The sequence below is a fragment of the Balaenoptera ricei genome, chromosome 4 (genome assembly GCF_028023285.1).
Source record: "Balaenoptera ricei isolate mBalRic1 chromosome 4, mBalRic1.hap2, whole genome shotgun sequence".
Taxonomy (NCBI): domain Eukaryota; kingdom Metazoa; phylum Chordata; class Mammalia; order Artiodactyla; family Balaenopteridae; genus Balaenoptera; species Balaenoptera ricei.
Genome location: NC_082642.1, coordinates 87,310,498 through 87,328,305, shown reverse-complemented (window position 1 = coordinate 87,328,305; position 17,808 = coordinate 87,310,498). Strand labels below are relative to the sequence as shown.

General features: G+C 33.9%; 1 protein-coding gene across 4 annotated transcripts in view; it reads left to right on the top strand.

Annotated features, from left to right (window-relative positions):
* ATP13A3 (ATPase 13A3) overlaps nucleotides 1-17,808 on the top strand; it is a 79,883-nt gene that overhangs the window by 11,246 nt on the left and 50,829 nt on the right. Inside the window, exons 3-9 of one of the 4 annotated variants that reach the window (XM_059920790.1) lie at nucleotides 5,894-5,951; nucleotides 12,042-12,140; nucleotides 12,579-12,752; nucleotides 13,699-13,881; nucleotides 14,316-14,386; nucleotides 16,111-16,191; nucleotides 17,350-17,419. In XM_059920790.1, the coding sequence (XP_059776773.1) occupies nucleotides 12,090-12,140; nucleotides 12,579-12,752; nucleotides 13,699-13,881; nucleotides 14,316-14,386; nucleotides 16,111-16,191; nucleotides 17,350-17,419 (630 nt within the window). In that variant the 5' untranslated portion in view covers nucleotides 5,894-5,951; nucleotides 12,042-12,089. Of the gene's footprint in view, nucleotides 1-5,797; nucleotides 5,861-5,893; nucleotides 5,952-12,041; nucleotides 12,141-12,578; nucleotides 12,753-13,698; nucleotides 13,882-14,315; nucleotides 14,387-16,110; nucleotides 16,192-17,349; nucleotides 17,420-17,808 lie in introns of all 4 variants that reach the window. The other 3 variants (XM_059920789.1, XM_059920791.1, XM_059920788.1) reach the window with 3 other exon arrangements.

Here is a 17,808-nt window from a genome sequence, read left to right as displayed (position 1 = left end):
TTTTTTTTTTTTTTTAATCCTGAATAGTGGTTTATAGAATGACCATAGGAAATGAGGAAGTTTAGATTTCTGTGATGGTTGTACCATGAGTAAGGCCGTTATCCTCTTCAATAGCAATTTAAAGTTCTGTATTATTGAAATGTTTGCTGAATGAAGATGTTAAGGCCTTTATACTTCCGTTCTATGCTGAATCAGCATGAGTAAGTTTCAAATTGGGGAAAAAGGAGTAAAGTGGAAAAAAATTCACGTAATTGAAAAAAGCTGATCCAAGTGCCTATCAGTTGTAATTGGAAATTTGCAGGATTGTACTTTTTGTACAGAATGGTTTCCTGGTGATTTTGTGCTTCTTTGAGGTTGAGCCTTTATAATGTTTGGAAAAATGAAATGTGAACCATACTGTGGTATAGATCATGAGTAAAACTAATTTTGTTTTCTTGTAAGCATAATACAATAATCCTGAAGTGATATATGCTGAGTTAGTGAAGAAAAATTATTTTGGAGTTTGTTGTTATAAGAAAAATGAACATATCTGTACTCTATGTGTGACTCCTTAACATACTGAAGATTTAGAAGTATAATTCTCCGGAAAGTTCTTTTGTTCTTCCCTCTTTTTTTTTCCTTCTCTACTCTTCCCTATCCCCCCACCCCTTCTGATCCTAGTTCTTCCTTTCCACTCTGCTGCTCTATTTTGATACTTTTCTGTGCAAATGATTACTTTTTGTTTCAATATGCAACTACAGTATAATCTTTTTGAATATTTTTAATAATCAATTTTAAACTCAGCATTGTACTGCCAATAATGCACTTTACTCAACTGTAATGACAATGCCATAAACAGTTGACACCGACTTTGAGTGTGTGCATGCATTGATCACTGCATCACCACGGTTACCTGTCAACTGAAGCAGTAAGGTTTCTTCTATGTTACATCCCAATTTTAACTATGCTAAAATGTGGAAAATACGAGTCTTAGAATTAATGAATCTTTAGATTTCAAAGACCATCTTTTAAATTGCTGATTGAAATGTCAAACAAGTTATTAGGGATTGGATTAATAGCATTACATTTTAGAAGAAATAGTCACTAATTTGCATTAAAATGGAAGAAACGTTCATGTATATATTGCTTAACAAAAACCCTTACCTTACCTCTGAAAAGTGTAACTTTTTTAGTTGAAGTATAGTTGATGTACAATATTATATGTTACAGATGTACAATATGGTGATTCAGTATAGTGAGTATACTTCATTTATAGTTATTCTAAAATATTGGCTATATTCCCCATGTTATACAATATACCCTTGTAACTTACTTTATACGTAATAATTTGTACCTCTTAATCCCTTACCCCTAAAAGTGTAACTTTTAGTTTGGGGACTTAGGCACAAACAAACAATTTGGTTTATTTATGCAGTTGTTATTAGAACTCTTTTTAAAAATTAATTAATTGATTAATTAGTTAATTAATCAATTAATTAATTTGGCTGCGTTGGGTCTTAGTTGCGGCATGCGGGATCTTCGTTGCGGTGCACGGGCTTTTCGTTGTGGCACGTGGGCTCCAGAGCACACGGGCTCAGTAGTTGTGGTTCGCGGGCCTAGTTGCCCTGCGGCATGTGGGATCTTAGTTCCCCGACCAGTGTTGACCAGGGATTGACCAGGGATTTGAACCCATGTTCCTTGCATTGGAAGGTGGATTCTTAACCGCTGGACCCTGTTATTAGAACTCTTGATTTGTCAATTCCTATTGTATTAAATGCCCATGGCACACAATTTCTTTTGTGCGTGTTTTAAAATACTCTCATTTGTTTCAGCTAGGCTTGTTTGTTTGTAAGTACCCACTTTCACCCCTAAAGAAAAAAAAAAGCACAAAACTTTTATAGTCTATTTCATAAGTCTAACAGTGCAGAGAGGAATTTGAAGAAACTGTTAGTGGTAACATACATGTATAGGTACATGTGACATGGATTTCTAATTGGGATTGTTGGATCAAAGTATGTAGGAGGTTTAAATTTTTGTATACTGTCAGTTGGCTTTCCAAAAAGCTAGTACAGATGCAGTGTATAAAGGTGCTCTTTTTGTGTGTGTGTGCCAATTTAATAGGCAAATAATGTTTTATCACGTAATTTCATACTTTACCTCACCTTGTTTTTTAATAGGATCATGTGCTCTTTGATTGTTACTGTTTTCCCCCTCCCTGGTTCTACAGCATTGTAAGATTCCTAAATTCTAGTTTCAGATGATTGTGAATTTGGCAGTAATCTTTACAAAGGGAATAATATACCTGCCTGCCTTTCCCTCCCATTATCATATGTTTTATGTTTATTGCCATGTCTTATTTTTCTATTGAGACACATGAAACAGAAGTTCTATTATAGGCAACTCCTACTTTCTCTTATTAGTATTTCCATTGGTACTAAAAAAAAACTATATAAAATTTCTTACCTTTAATCATTCTTGATCAGTGATTGCCTTGCTAAGGTTTGTGAAAACTGTCAGCCTCTTTTCTTACCAATGTTGGAACGTCACCTAGTGGTGAAAGAGTGCAAGAGAAGGCTATATACACAGGCGATACTTGTGTAGCTCAGAAACTTTCATGGTTGGAATAAATCATGAGTTATTGGATTGGCCAAAAAGTTCGTTCGGGTTTGCCGTAAAATGTTACAGAAAAACCCGAACAAACTTCTTGGCCAACCCAATATTACAACCGTCTCATTTTAGTGGAGAAGTTGAAACCAAGATGGGTGAAGGAACTTGCAAAACAGTTCATGTTGAATTAATTGACATTTAAGAACAAGTTGAAGCTGATTCTTGAGTTGTGTACTCTTTTCATTTGTTTTTGTTTTTTTTTTTTTGTATTTTGGGATAAAGTTGTATATCTCCTACTGTTCCTAATATAGTAGTGAACATGGCATATATGCTCACTTAATACTTATAGATGAATTAGTTTGATAAAATAATTTAGAATTTGCTGTTGCTTATGCTGTATCACTGGCTAGTACTTTTCCTCAGTGGAGCCAAAATATGGAGGAGACAAAAAAAAAAAATAGCTAACTGTAGCTTTCTTGAAATATGCTTGTTAAAGGAGCCTTCAAAATGGCTACTTTACGTTGTCTGGGGTAAAATAACAATAAGAGTGTGATCCAGGCAAAGAGAGTGGAATGGTCTGATAGAGACCATCTGGAGATTCCTACAAGTTCAGGCCCACAGTTGGCCATGTGTGGTAGAATTAGAATCCTGTACATACGCTCAGTCTTCTTTCCTTCCTTTCTTTCTTTAACTATTTAAAAATATTATTGCACATAGATGCTGAAAGCATTCAAAGAACACGAAAGTCTCCCTCATTCCCATCCTGACACACTGTTACCCCTGATAGTTATGTCACCAATTTACAGATATATTCAGCCTTTGGTTGTCTTAGGGGTGGGTGCCAGTTTTCTTTTGAGGCCTTTTTGGTTCTGCCAGTTTTGAAGATTCACTCTTTAGGACTGGTCTTATCACAGTGAGCCTTTCTACTACTTTCAGTTGTCTGCTGTAGCATTTTTCATAATAGATGGTAAGATTTTGAAATCAATCTAGCAATTATAATACTTTCATAACTCTCAGTCCTTGAGTATGGAGTTTTAGAAAGTCACATACATGAGGAAGGTTTAGGGGAAGTATAAAAGTTTTAAGATCAAAGTAACTTGAATAAATGAAAAAAATCTCTCATTCATATTAAGTAGACAAACTTAATTAATTATGCAAACTTAATTATGCAGTATATAAATTATATGTTTTACTCATTTCCTTTTTTTATAATGAGAATAAAGCATAGATACCATTTGTGAGTCCAAATGTGCCTTCTCCCAGTTTTTACTGATTAAATACTATACAATTGACTGTAATACTCAAAGCCATTATTTTGTGTAATGATAGTCTTACCACATGGGGTTTCTCTGAATAAATGGGTTGGTTTCTTTGTTTAAATAGCGTATATAATAAAAGTGATAAAAATGTATGCACGTATGTTATAGTGCAGGTTAGGTTATGACTCTTAATGTTCTTGAATTGACCCTAAGACAGAAAATTGCATTATCTTTCCTAATTATAACTTTTTTTGTTACAGCTATCACATTGTTTTGTAACTTACAAAAAAAATAATTATACAAAGACTGCATTTTACAAATGTAAATACAGTTTTAGTTTGGTGTATATTGGATACAATGGTCTTCCTTAAGCCTAAACACAGAAACAAAAGCATGTATTATAAGAGAAAGTTCAAGATGGGAAGTGATAAAATGGGTATTGAGTAGAGCTTTGTTAAGATTTAGCTGGTATCCTCGTAAAATTTCCATGTATTCATTAAATTATATTATGTCATTCTTATTGTTAGGAGCTGACTTGAAGTGTTAAGTTTTGCCCTCATAAAGTTGTCACAATTCGGTTACTGTTGTTGGGAGATTGAGATTTTTTCATTCTTTTTACACAAGTATTTGTATAGATATTAAAATTAAGGTTGGACAGTGAGTAGAGTTAGGATTTTATATTAATAGGGCGCATTTTATTTCAGTTGTAAAGGTAGAACTGCTTTTGAATTGCGGAAGGTCATCTTAATTGCTGTGGATGCTACAAAATTGACAATGAAATAATATTGATTGAAATATTGATGAAATAATACAGAATGCTGGCATTGCTGTTTATACTTCAGAATCTTTAAAACACCCTTTGCTTTGTGGTCCTGAAAGGTGTGTTTATCAAATCTTTATTTAACACGTATAGGTATGTTTAATTCTCAGGAAAAATCCTAGAACTACAAAATAAAGTGGGATGATTCATTTTGTTTTTCAACAATACAAGGTGGCCCAAAAATTTTAGTGCAGTTTTAATTTTTAAAACTTAAGAAGTACATGTTCCAAACTTATAAAAAATATCATTTGAGAATTTTTAATACTTATTTAGTTTTGCAAATATTGAATAGTACATTTTTAATTTTAGTTTTTTAACTTCAATCTCCCTGAAGTTGGCAAATACCAACAGAAGTAAAAGATTAAATTAAAAATATTTATTCAGAATTTACTTTGCTTGAGGTTTTACTTGACTGGCAGATCATTCCCTAATTCACCTCATAAAATTACCTACTTTGGAAATCTAAGCACATACATTGAGTATCCTCAAAGAAAACCCTCCACATATAATATTATAATATTGTTACAGCTAATGCGAAACTCAGGTTTGAAGCAAAGATGCCTTAGGTGTGGGGATTCTATGCTTGTTAAGGCCAGCTCATCTTGTTTTAGGAAATGAGATCTGACTCTTAACCCTAGATTTAAGACTATACCTTAAATGGTTCTTAGTAATTACATAATGTGAAAAAATGAGTTAACTTTCACAAAAATTAGCATTAGATTTTGTGTGATTTATTCCTGATAGCTTCACTTTGTCCTGTGCTGCTGTTTTTACTCACACAAAAAAATCAGGTTCATTGTAAATGCAAGGAAGGGTTTGGTTAAGCACAATAGCCTATAAGCTGCTTGCTATTTAGATAACATCAAGGCTCAGTCATGCACCGTGGAATTGGGACTTCAGTATGCTAGCTAGATATGATTTATTCAAGTAATAGGAGCTCTGCAGTGGCAGTCAGATGGCAGAAGGTATATCTTCTGAAAACCCATTTAAAATTGGAGCATTAAAAAATCCTAAATTTTAATGTCTTAGTCATTTTGAAAACAGTTCAAAAAGAACCCAAACAAGTATGTGGCAGAAAGGTGTCATTTGAATGGATTTTTATGCTTAGTTTCATTTTATTTTTGTTATTAAGAGCCGGCTTTTGAAAGCTCTGCTAATATCAACAGTTGGAAGGAATGATGATACAGTGCTATTGGTAAGAAAAATTTCTTTGTTTTTTATGATCTAGAAATTGACTTGATTAAAAAGCACATGCACTCAAGCAAACCACCGGAAGTTGTACTTCTGTAAGTTAAATGGATTTTAGAAGTTTGATATTAATGTTTTAAATATCTAATTGGGTAAATGGTAGAATAGTATTTAATATGTATTTTCATCTTGGTAAGTAATATATTTTGAAATATGTTATATAGATTTTTATCTTCATGATGTCATAAAAATGTTAAGGGCTTTCTATATATGTACATGTTTTTAAAATTTATACATTTATGGTATGTGTATGTTTTAAATGTAAGCTGTTGCAGTTGTCTCACTGGGTTTTACTAAAAGTTTATGTGAAGAGTAAATTCTTAGTAATTTCCTATGAAGTATAATATGTTTATAGAGAATAATAATTGGTGACTTTTAGAGCAACTTTTAATTTGAATTACTTAAATTATTTTTAATATTTCATCTTTGGTAAAATTTGGTAAGACTTAAGAACTTTGCCTTAAAAAGTAAGTTAAATTTCAGAGAAATAACACTTATAAAAAGAGTAATGAGATAATACGGTCAAGAATTGTATTTAGAAAAGTATGAACATAGATTGTTGTAGGCAGTGCACCATGTGTAATGGCTCATTTAAAAATAATTTGAGTATTTTTTTTGCTGTGGTCAGTTTTTACCTGTAGAAGATGAGATGAAAATATAGTTATCTTGGACTAATTTGAACTCTGTCAAGAGATATTTGGGAAAAGGTTTTAAATAGTTATGAGCATATGGAATTAAGGAAAACATTGAATTTTAATGGTAGTTCTTTTTCTAAAATTATAAAAAGCATGCTTATTTATCTGCAAATATATTCTACATTGAACACTTAGAATTTACAGAAGTGGGGAAGTACATCTATATTTCTAGACAATGGATGAAAGACAAGAGTGAAGAAGAGTTAGATTCAAAACCCAGGGGTAAGAGTTTATGGATAATACCTGAACATAATAGGTTGAGTCAGTAGATTTGGGACTCAGAGGCAGAGTCCTCAAGATTCATATCCCTTGGTGCCAGGAATGACTCTTCTCTGAAAATTTTCTTTTATTTTCCCTTCAGATGGGTGAATTTTTTTTTTAAATTCAAGTATAGTTGATTTACAGTGTTGGGTTAATTTCTGCTGTATAACAAAGTGATTCAATTGTGTATGTATGTATGTATGTATATATATATATATATATATATATATATATATATATATATATATATATATACACACACACATATACACACACATTCCTTTTTATATTTTTTCCATTATGGTTTATCACAGGATATTGAATATAGTTCCCTGTGCTATACAGTAGGACCTTGTTTATCCATTCTATATATGATAGTTTGCATCTGCTAATCCCAAACTCCCAATCCATCCCTCCTGCACACCCCCTCCCCCTTGGCAACCACAAGTCCATTCACTGTGTCTCTGAATCTGTTTCATAGATAAGTTCATTTGTGCCATATTTTAGCAAATGGATGGCTTTTATTTATTTAAGAAAACTTTTCCATTATGGACAATTTATACATATTAAAGAGTAGAAAGATGAGTATAATGAACTCTCATGGACCATCACTCAGCTTTTTTTTTTCCTTTTTTAATTTTAATTTTTTTTCATCACTCAGCTTTTAAGTCAGCTTTAGCAGTTACCAACTCACAGCCATCCCCTGATTGATAAAGATTTTTTGTTTGTTTGTTTTTTGTTTTTTTTTTATTTTTTTTTACACGTTCCCATATCTCCTCCCTCCCGCATCTCCCTCCCTCCCACCCTCCCCATCCCACCCCCCCAGGCGGTCACAAAGCACCGAGCTGATCTCCCTGTGCTATGCGGCTGCTTCCCACTAGCTATCTATTTTACATTTGGTAGTGTATATATGTCCATGACACTCTCTCACCCTGTCACATCTCACCCCTCCCCCTCCCCATATCCTCAAGTCCATTCTTTAGTATGTCTGTGTCTTTATTCCCATCTTGCCACTAGGTTCTTCTTTTTTTTTTTTTAAGTTTTAAGTTTTTTTATTGGGAAGTAAGTTCAGACCTGCAGAAAAGTTGGTTTGTTTGTGTAAAGTTGTTTGTTGGTTCCTTGATTATTCTTCTGATATCTGCATAATCTGTAGTGATGTCTCCTGTTCTATTCCTGATATTGATAATTTGTGCCCCCGCCCTTTGAGTTTAACTAGAAATGATCAATTTTATTAATGTCAAAGAACCAGATTTTGGTTTCATTGATTTTTTCCATCATTTTTCTGTTTTTTAAAATTTCATTTATTTCTTCTCTGAATTTTAGTCTTTCCCTTAAGTGCCTACACTGGGTATAACTTGCTGTTCTTTTTCTACTTTCTTAAGAGCATTATAAGAGTGTACTTTCATTTCTCCATGTTCTTTGTGCTGTTGCTATGTATAGTTACCCACTTAGTTACCATTTCTGGTGCTCATCAGTCCTGTGTGGAGATCCTTATTACCACTGGTTATGTTTTTTTCCCCCATCTGAGGAATTCCCTTAACAGTTTTTTTTTTTTTTTTTTTTAAATAGTGTAGGTTCTCTGCTGGTGAATTTTTCCCAGCTTTTGGGTCTGAAAAAGACTTTTATTTCACCTTTGATTTGGGAAGATATTTTTGCTGGGTATAGAATTCTCGGAATAGTTTCTTTTTCTCAGTACTTCGGAGATGTTGCCCTGCTGTCTTTTCACCTGCATTGTTTTTAGCAAGAAATTTAATGTCATTTTTATTTATTTTCCCTTGTATGTGACATGTCTTTTTTCTCTGGCTCCTTTCAAGATATATATATATGTATATATATACACACACATATATATACATATACACATATATACATGTATATATGTGTGTGTGTGTGTGTGTGTGTGTGTGTGTGTGTGTGTGTATATATATAACCCACTTTTCATCATGGGTTTTGATGGTGGTATGCCTTGGTTTAATTTCTTATGTTCTTTGGTTAGTGTTAGTTGGACTTCTTGGATCCGTGGGCTTATAGTTTTTCATCTAATCTGGAAATTTTGGGGCCAGTATAGAATTACATATTTTTTGTTCCCTCCTGCCTTACATGTATATCAGGGTGCTTGAGATTGTCACACAGCTTACTGATGCTGTTATGCTAGCTTTTTTTCCCCTCTAGTCTTTTTCTCTCCATTTTTTATTTTGTATATTTCTATTACTATATCTTCAAGTTCATTGATTTTTTTGTGTGTAATATTGAATCTGCTGTTAATCCCATCTAGTGTATTTTTCATGGACCTTGTTTATCCATTCTATATATGATAGTTTGCATCATATATAGTCAGACATTGTACTTTTTATTTTATGTTCGATTTGGTTCTTTTTTATATTTTTCATGTCTCTGCTTCACATGATCAATCTTTCCTCTTGCTTTTTGAACATATGAAATATAGTTGCAGCAGTTATTTTAATGTCCTTGTCTGCCAGTTCTATTATCTCTGTCAGTTCTAGGTCCTCTTCTGTCCATTGATTTTTCTCATTGTGGGTCGTATTTTCTTGCTTCTTTGCAAGCCTGTTAAGTTTTAATTGGATATCAGACATTGTAACTGGATATTTTGTATTCCTATAAATCTCCTTGGACTGTGTTCTGTGAAGCAGTTAAGTTACTTGGAAACAATTTTATTCTTTCAAGTCTTAAAAGTTTTGTTAGGCAGGATCAGAGTAGCTTTTAGTTTCGGGTTAATTTGAACCCACTACTGAAGCAAAACCCTCTGAGTACTCCTCCTGATTTCATGCAGCTATGAAGTTTTACACTGTGATTGGTGGCAACAGGTACTCTTCCCAGCCCTGTGTGAGCCCTGATGCATTTTTCCCCTTAAACCTTTTGGGTGGATTTTCCCCTGGTCTTGGTAGTTTCCTCACACACAAGTGCTGATCAGTATTCAGCTGAAGACTCGAGAAGGGACCACTTTGCAGATTTTCAGTGTTCCTTCTCTGTACATATCTCTTCTCTGGTAATCTGCCCTGCAAACCCAGTCACTTTGGTGCCTCCCCAGACTCTCAGCTTCATCTCTTCAACTCAGGAAGATTGCTGGGCTCCCCCTGGGTTTCCTGTCCTACACTTTTTTTTTTTTTTGCATCCTGTAAATTATTCAGTTTGTAAACTGGGACAATCGTAGAGCTCACCCATTTTTGTATCAGTTTCTTTCATTGACGTCCAGTTCCTTGAAGACTATATAGTTTTATATATTTTATTCATTTTGTTGTTTTAGTTAGGAGGGCTAGTCTTGGTTGGAAGCAGAAGTCTCTCCATTTAAGAATTTGAAGAGGTTCCTCCCCTCGAGAAACATACTTTAGGTGGTGGTGGGAAATGGGGATCAGAATTATATGTTTTGGTTGTTAAAAATGACTCTGGTGAATCCTGAGTGATGATCCTGAGACACAGTCCAGAACTTACGGAAGAACCACGGATTAAAGGTTAAGAACCGCAGACTGGATTCTTTAGTGGGGACAGTGTCAGGGCAGAGTTCCTTTGCCTTATTACCCTTTGAAGGTAGGCATGTACACATTTGAAACCTTGCAGGATTGGAATAAACCTTACAGGTTCAGGCAACAACAGCTGATCTTTTCTACAGGGAAAGAGGTTGGACTTGCTAATTCTCCCCAAAGTCTATAGCAGCAGGTGTATAGCCCTTGAGAATAACTGCTGCCTCAAGTTGTATTGGTTTGATGAAACAGTCTTACAATGGTGGGATGACTCTAGTACTATACTTTTCAGGGCTGTAACAGTACCCTAGACTGAGAAGAAATTGTTACTAAATTGCCTAAAAGGTTTTGTATGATAATGTGTCTTGTTTTCCTCTGAGAAACAAGATACCTCTGAGGCTTCTTTTCCAAGATGGCACTGAGTCCAATATATTGTGTGTGTGTGTTTGTTTGTAATCAAACTCTTGCATTTTATTTCTGTGGAAAGCCCTGACTCTACCTAGCCCTAACCCCGTCTTCAGAGCTACCAGAAGGTAGAGAAACTTTGAGTGCCCATTCAGGAGGCATCAATATTTTTTATTGGTCATTTTGTTGATGACATAAATCAGGAAATTTCAGTAGTCTTATGGGGGGGGGGGATTAACTTGAAATCCTGCAGTTGGTTTTACTTTGCTATTAATTCATATCATGTAAACATTACATGTGGCTATTGCTGTCTTAGCACAAATTCTTTATCAGGTCATTCATTCAGCAAGTATTTTTTGAGTGCCTACCATGTGTCAGGCTTGTGCTATACACCATATAGATGAGTGGAGGTATGGCATCTGGAATGAGGGAGGTAATATTCCCACTGTGTTCTGCAGAGATCAGCCTAGTCTAAAGCAGTGGCTCTCAAACTCTTTGGACTCAGGGCTCAGACCCTTTTACATTCTTGAAAACTATTGTGAACCCTAAGGAGCTTTTGTGTATGTGTGTTATACCTGTTATCGCCACATTAGTTTTTATAGATCTTTAAGAATATTAATTTAATAGAACAGTAATAGATACTACATGTTAAGTAACATATTTTCCAAAAATATATATAGTTTCCAGAAGCAAAAAAAAAAAAACGAGAAAACTGACATTGTTTTACATTTTGCAACTCTCTTTAATGTGTGGCTGAATGTCTAATATTTGAAGTTAATCTGTTTTTTAATACAGGAAAAAAATTTTTGTCAGTGGGCTCAATGAATTTTTTCCTACACAAGCATTATGGGTAGTCAGGGACAATAAGATTGCTCAGTGGACTTGGAATCAGAATGAGATAGTTAGTTGAGTGGTCTCCAATAGAGGTACACCTGCCTTAGAGATTAACCCAGCAATTGCCATACATGTGATAGGTGCTCAGTAGATGAGTCTGGGGAATGAAAAAGGAAGAGTCTGCACTAATAGTTTCTCTCAGAATTTAAATGACTTTGTAGCAAGGCTAGTGCTAGTATAAATTAATTAATGAAGTTTTGTGATAGTAGTAAGCCAGGCAGTTTCAAGAACTGGCACACCATTGAAAATGTCATGAGAATCAGCACTTTAGTGACTACTTAAATATCAGTTAAACTTGTATCAAAACAAGAAATCTGGTAGTATGAAGTTACTATCAGATATAGTCTACCAAGATACAAAATAATGTTCTAATATTTGTTCCTCTTTCCCTCAGTTATCTTCAATTGTTCTGAAGCACAAGACCTTTCCAAACGCTGTAGATATGGACAAAGAAGAAAGAAAGACTATCAACCAGGGACAAGAAGATGAAATGGTAACCAGCTTTTATAATACACTTATAAAGTGTGAAGAATTTATATTTCTAGGGAAGTAGAAAAGGATATTAAAAAAAAATGCTAAACTAAAATACAGTAAAACAACAGCTAAATCAGTGTGCTGTCTTCCTTCTGTGTTTTTGAGTTGGGATTATGTAACACCTCTGGTTCCAGTATAGTTCCTGTTTCACTTGTGAACTGTTAAAACTTAAAGGAAAGAGATATGTTTTTTCATTTGATAATTTAAGAAGTTACATTAGCTAATGCTTAAATATATCCCAAATACAAAATTTCTAATTTTCCATTTATAAAAAATGTTTAAAGTCAGCTTAATAAAACTCAAGTCTTTGTTGGTGGTATGTAGGGGGAAAGATAGGGTTGTCACTTTGAAATTTACCTCTCATGTCACTTGATGTGTAATCACTGTGTCCATGCAGGAGATTTATGGCTATAATTTGTGTCGCTGGAAGCTTGCCATAGTTTCTCTCGGAGTGGTGTGTACTGGCGGCTTTCTTCTCCTGCTCCTCTATTGGATGCCCGAGTGGCGGGTAAAGGCAACCTGTATTAGAGCTGCAGTTAAGGACTGTGAAGTGGTGCTGCTGAGGACTACTGTAAGTCCACGTGTTTACTTGTAGCTGATTATTTGAGGAGTAAAATAATGTCTTTGTGTGTATTCAAAATAAAATACGAAGAGAACATCACTGCTAGGATACAATGAGGAATACTAATCCTAGTATTTCTAAAGCATCTGTGTTTGAAGTGACTATTATCCCAGTGATTAGACTTTAAAGGAATCTTAAAAATGATCACATTGGGCTTCCCTGGTGGCGCAGTGGTTGAGAATCTGCCTGCCAATGCAGGGGACACGGGTTCGAGCCCTGGTCTGGGAAGATCCCACATGCCACGGAGCAGCTGGGCCCGTGAGCCACAACTACTGAGCCTGCGCGTCTGGAGCCTGTGCTCCGCAACAAGAGAGGCCGCGATAGTGAGAGGCCCGCGCACTGCGATGAAGAGAGGTCCCCACTTGCCACAACTAGAGAAAGCCCTCGCACAGAAACGAAGACCCAACACAGCCATAAATAAATAAATAAATATTAAAAAAAAATGATCACATCTACCCTTTTTTATAGTTCTTGAGGCACTGAGAGATTGGATCAATGGTTGGTGTATCGAGGTCACTTGACAGGACTGTATCCCAGATCTCTTCTACTCTGCGATGCTGTTGCACCCTAGGCTTTGTTTTAAAATCCTAATTGGAAGCATTTTATAAGAAGCTTTAGTATCTAGTCTCAGTATATAGTTGGATAAATTAGGAAATTATGATCTTTTATGAGATCCTCTCAGTGAAGTATGACATAAAATGGTGAGCAGTTGAAAGCACTTCATGTTTGAATTTATGCATCTTCGTGAAATGGTTTAACATTTAATGAGTAGAAAGTGACACTTTCTCAATTAGAGATAAGTAAATAATATATCGTGTAAAGAATGGAAACCAAATATATATGGTTATGTAATATGCATAATTGACACTTTATCCTTATTCCTTTCTCTTCTAAGGATGAATTCAGAATGTGGTTTTGTGCAAAAATTCGCTTTCTTTCTCTGGAAACTCCCCCATTTTCAAGCCCAAAATCTATGGCTAATAAGGTTTCGAATGGCCATGCAGTTCACTTAACTGAAAATCTGGCTGAAGAGAATAGGCTTGAGATGAATAAATATTCACAGCCTCAATCACAACAGGTATTGTGATCTTAGTCTCAAAGTTCCTTTAAGAACCAGTATTGTTACATTTTCTACTATTACACATTGTTACATTTTATACTATTATGGATAGAATTGTTACATTTCATACTATTACGGATATATATTGTGATCTTAGTCTCAAAGTTTCTTTAAGAACCAGAATTGTTACACTTTGTACTATTACGGATAGTCTATAATTTTGTACTTGCAGTTTTTTTTGTTTGAGATAAAATTATATGCATATAAAATGCCTATTTATCATTGTATATAACACAGTTTAGTTATTTACTAGAAGAAATAGATTACATGTCACATGTGATTGCTTTAATTTTAATAGTTATTATACTATATGCTAAATTTGTGTTAGTAAACTTAATTGTTAACAAGTGATAATAATGCTCTTTGGTGTAACCTTTATGTATGTTCTACAGATTCGTTGTTTCACCCACCATAGTGTAAAATACTTCTGGAATGATACCCTTCACAATTTTGTTTTCTTAAAGTACGTACTTTTCTTTTGTTTGGATTATGAGTATCTTGATACTGTTTTAGCTAGAAAAGAATTCATTTTAGTGTTACATAAAATTGAAGAGGTTTTTGTTACATAACTTTCATTCACTTGTTCATTAATAACTCCTTGGTGTTATTTGAATACTTAATAACCATTTTAGAATAAATCCTATCTGCAACTTGTACCTTGGCAAAATTTACATAAAAGTTAGAAGCTGTATGGTCCCAAAATCCAGTCTGAGTCCTTTTCGTTTTGAGGATTCATCTCAAAGTGAATTTTGAGTATACCGTTTAGTCTGTCAGTTCTTTTTCTTTTTGAGGGTTCACCTCAAAGTGAATTTTGAGTGTACCTTTTAGCCTGTCAGAGTATCTGAATTATCACCTCTCAATTTCCTGACAGTTCCATCCACTCGTACTTGAGGGATGGAGTGATAGACAAACATAAATTTCACTTTAATATGTGGATAAAGATGGGACATCATCAAACAAGTTAAGCCTTGGGTAGGACAGATTGGAATAATCCTTTAAAATTTATTTTTTGTGGAGGCTTCAAATTATATAAGTACTAAATTAACTAGGATTCTATTTTTATTGCTGTTAAAGTGATTATTATAAACACTCGTTAAGTATCGTTGCTTGAGAGTGGCAAAGGAATTCTTAATATTAGCAATAAAAAAAGAATCACCTTGTGAACATTTAAAATGTTCATGCCTGGATTTTGTTCCTCAGACACTAAAGAACTGGTATATTCTGGAATGGAGCAGGGCAATTCCACATGCCTACTTCTGAAGACCATTCCTAGTTAAGAACCGTTGCTTTCTTTATAGAACACTGCCTATAAACTGTCATTTTGTTTTTTTTAAAAATTTTGACTTGGAGCTGATCCCTGCTACCTTTGGAGAAGTAATCAACCTCAGTGGGAAAAAAGAGTCAAACATATTTGCTGTGTAGCCTTTGCCAACCATACCAACTTGTAGAATTTAAACTTATCCCAGTGATAGCAGCTAATCATGGAGCTTGGTTTTTCTATCCGAAAAAAGTAGAAAAGGATTGGAGTTAAATGATGTGTTAGATTCTCTTTAGAGTTTTTCTGAATAGCATCTCAGTTGAAATAAGCATAATTAAGACATTTGTGGCGGAAAGTAGATATGCTAGTTGAATCCCAGTTTTAATTGTTACAGATTTTAGACATTGCCTGTGACTCATACAGATTCAGCACTTCTCTTCTCAGTATGTATTAGATGAGGGAAAGATTTAGATTGATGCTTTTGTAGAAAGAAAAATGAGTAGGACTTCTTAGAGTGAAGCTTAAAAATTGAAGAGGGGAAACTAGATAAAAAGTAAAAACTTTTTCATCTTTAGTTTGGAATTCTTGAGTTAGTCATAATTTAATTTTATTAATTATTAGCTCTTACAACTTTGGCACAGACTTAAAGGATAATAATATTGTTACATAAGCTTGAGTATTGAGAGCCATCTTATTATGTGATACGTTGGATTATTTAGAAAGTTGCCACATTTGAGACTTACACCTTTCATTATTGTTTTATCTTAGGAATTGGAGATTTAAAAATTCTCATCCATATCTCAGTTTTTGTTAGGGGTTTCTATTTGTAAGGAAGTCACACTTTAAAACCAGGAATATAGAAAAATGAGGCATTGAGACATTTGGATATTTTAAACTTTGTTTAAAGTAAAAACTTTGGATTTATTTAGGGGACTGGATGAAGGTGTTTCTTGTACGTCAATTTATGAAAAGCATAGTGCAGGACTGACAAAGGGGATGCATGCCTACAGGTAATTTTTATCCAACTAAAGTTAGATCTATTGTCAAAATTCCTAAATAAAGTAGTGTATATAGTCTACCCTTTTACCATATAGTTGTAATATTAACAGGTATTTAAGTATTATAGTAGTTGACAACTTATTGATATTTTATTTGGGTAACATTGTCTCTCAGTTTAAGAATTATAAAAATGTTGAAGCTGATTTTGAAGTGAATATCCCTGATAATATACTGTATTTCATCAGTTCTAAGGTGCACACTTCCCTGCATTTTAGCATCTCTGTGAGGAGGGTGTGTCATACAGTGGGTGGAGTGTCATCCTTTACTTGACAGCATTTTTATCTTTCTTGATAGTACATAAAATCATGGAATGTCTTACAGTTCAAATCTTAGATTTACTGAAATGTTGGGAATTGTAAGCATGAGCTCAAATTTACCACAATGAAAATTTGTCAATTGGGAGACATAATCCTTTTTATAGTGTTATTCTTTGCTAAAGTATAAAAGTATACCAGTGTATTACATATCATAGAGATAAATGCCTTTTTCAAACTACATTAGAAATTTTCTTGTACTCCTATAGCATGTTCTTTCAAAGGGTTGGAATATAAATTCATTCATTCAGGCTTCTACTTCATAAAAGGCAAGAATTAATGTATCATATAGAAAGTACTATTATAAGGAATTTAAGTGGAAGATTTTAAGCAACTTAAACATTAAAAAAAGCCAAATGTATAATGTTTTGAAATAAACATTTTTTAGTACAGTATTCTTATTAGAAAAATAGTACAGGACCCCTCAAATTTACTTATGTAGTCTCTTGCAAAAATTGATTGCAATTCAAAATTGTTGAGATGTATTGTGTTCATGGATGGAAAAGAAAGTCTTTTGCTGATATGGTTATTATAGACTAGTGGGAAAGGTACTTGTCACACAAAAAGATAAAGTGATAATAGTATAGTTATCCAGTATGGACTACATTGATTTAAATACTGTAGATAGAGAATTTAAATTGTAGAAGACAACTGTTTAGAAACATGAATGTTTAAGTTCTGGATTTAAGGAGCAGTCGGTGGTTTGAGCCTTATCTGATGCAATGCCTTCCCTAAATTGTACTATTATGATATAATATAATGTAATATTATTATTATTGTATTTTCCTCTTATAGAAAATTGCTTTACGGAGTAAATGAAATTGCTGTGAAAGTGCCTTCAGTTTTTAAGCTTCTAATTAAGGAGGTAAGACAATTGTACTTGTCTCAACATTTGTGATCAATAGGTTTGTCAATTGAAAAGAGCCAGGATTTAAGTAATGAGAAGATATCCTTGGTTTTTTGTTTCCTAACTTCTCTTTGCTTATTTTTTTACTTGGAAGGGCAGAAAGATATTCCTCTGATAGATCAGTAATTTGGGAGCGTGATTACTTTTTTATTTTGTCTAAGTTTTTTCTTTTCTTGTCTGTAGATTTTTTTTTTTTTTTTTACTCTCAGGAAGTTGCACATCTAAACCTTGCCCTATTTTACAGATGTATACACCTGTCTTTTCTTTTTTCCTGCTAATTTTTTTGGCTGCACTGCGTGGCATGTGGGATCTTAGTTCCCTGACCAGGGATCGAACCTGTGTCCTCT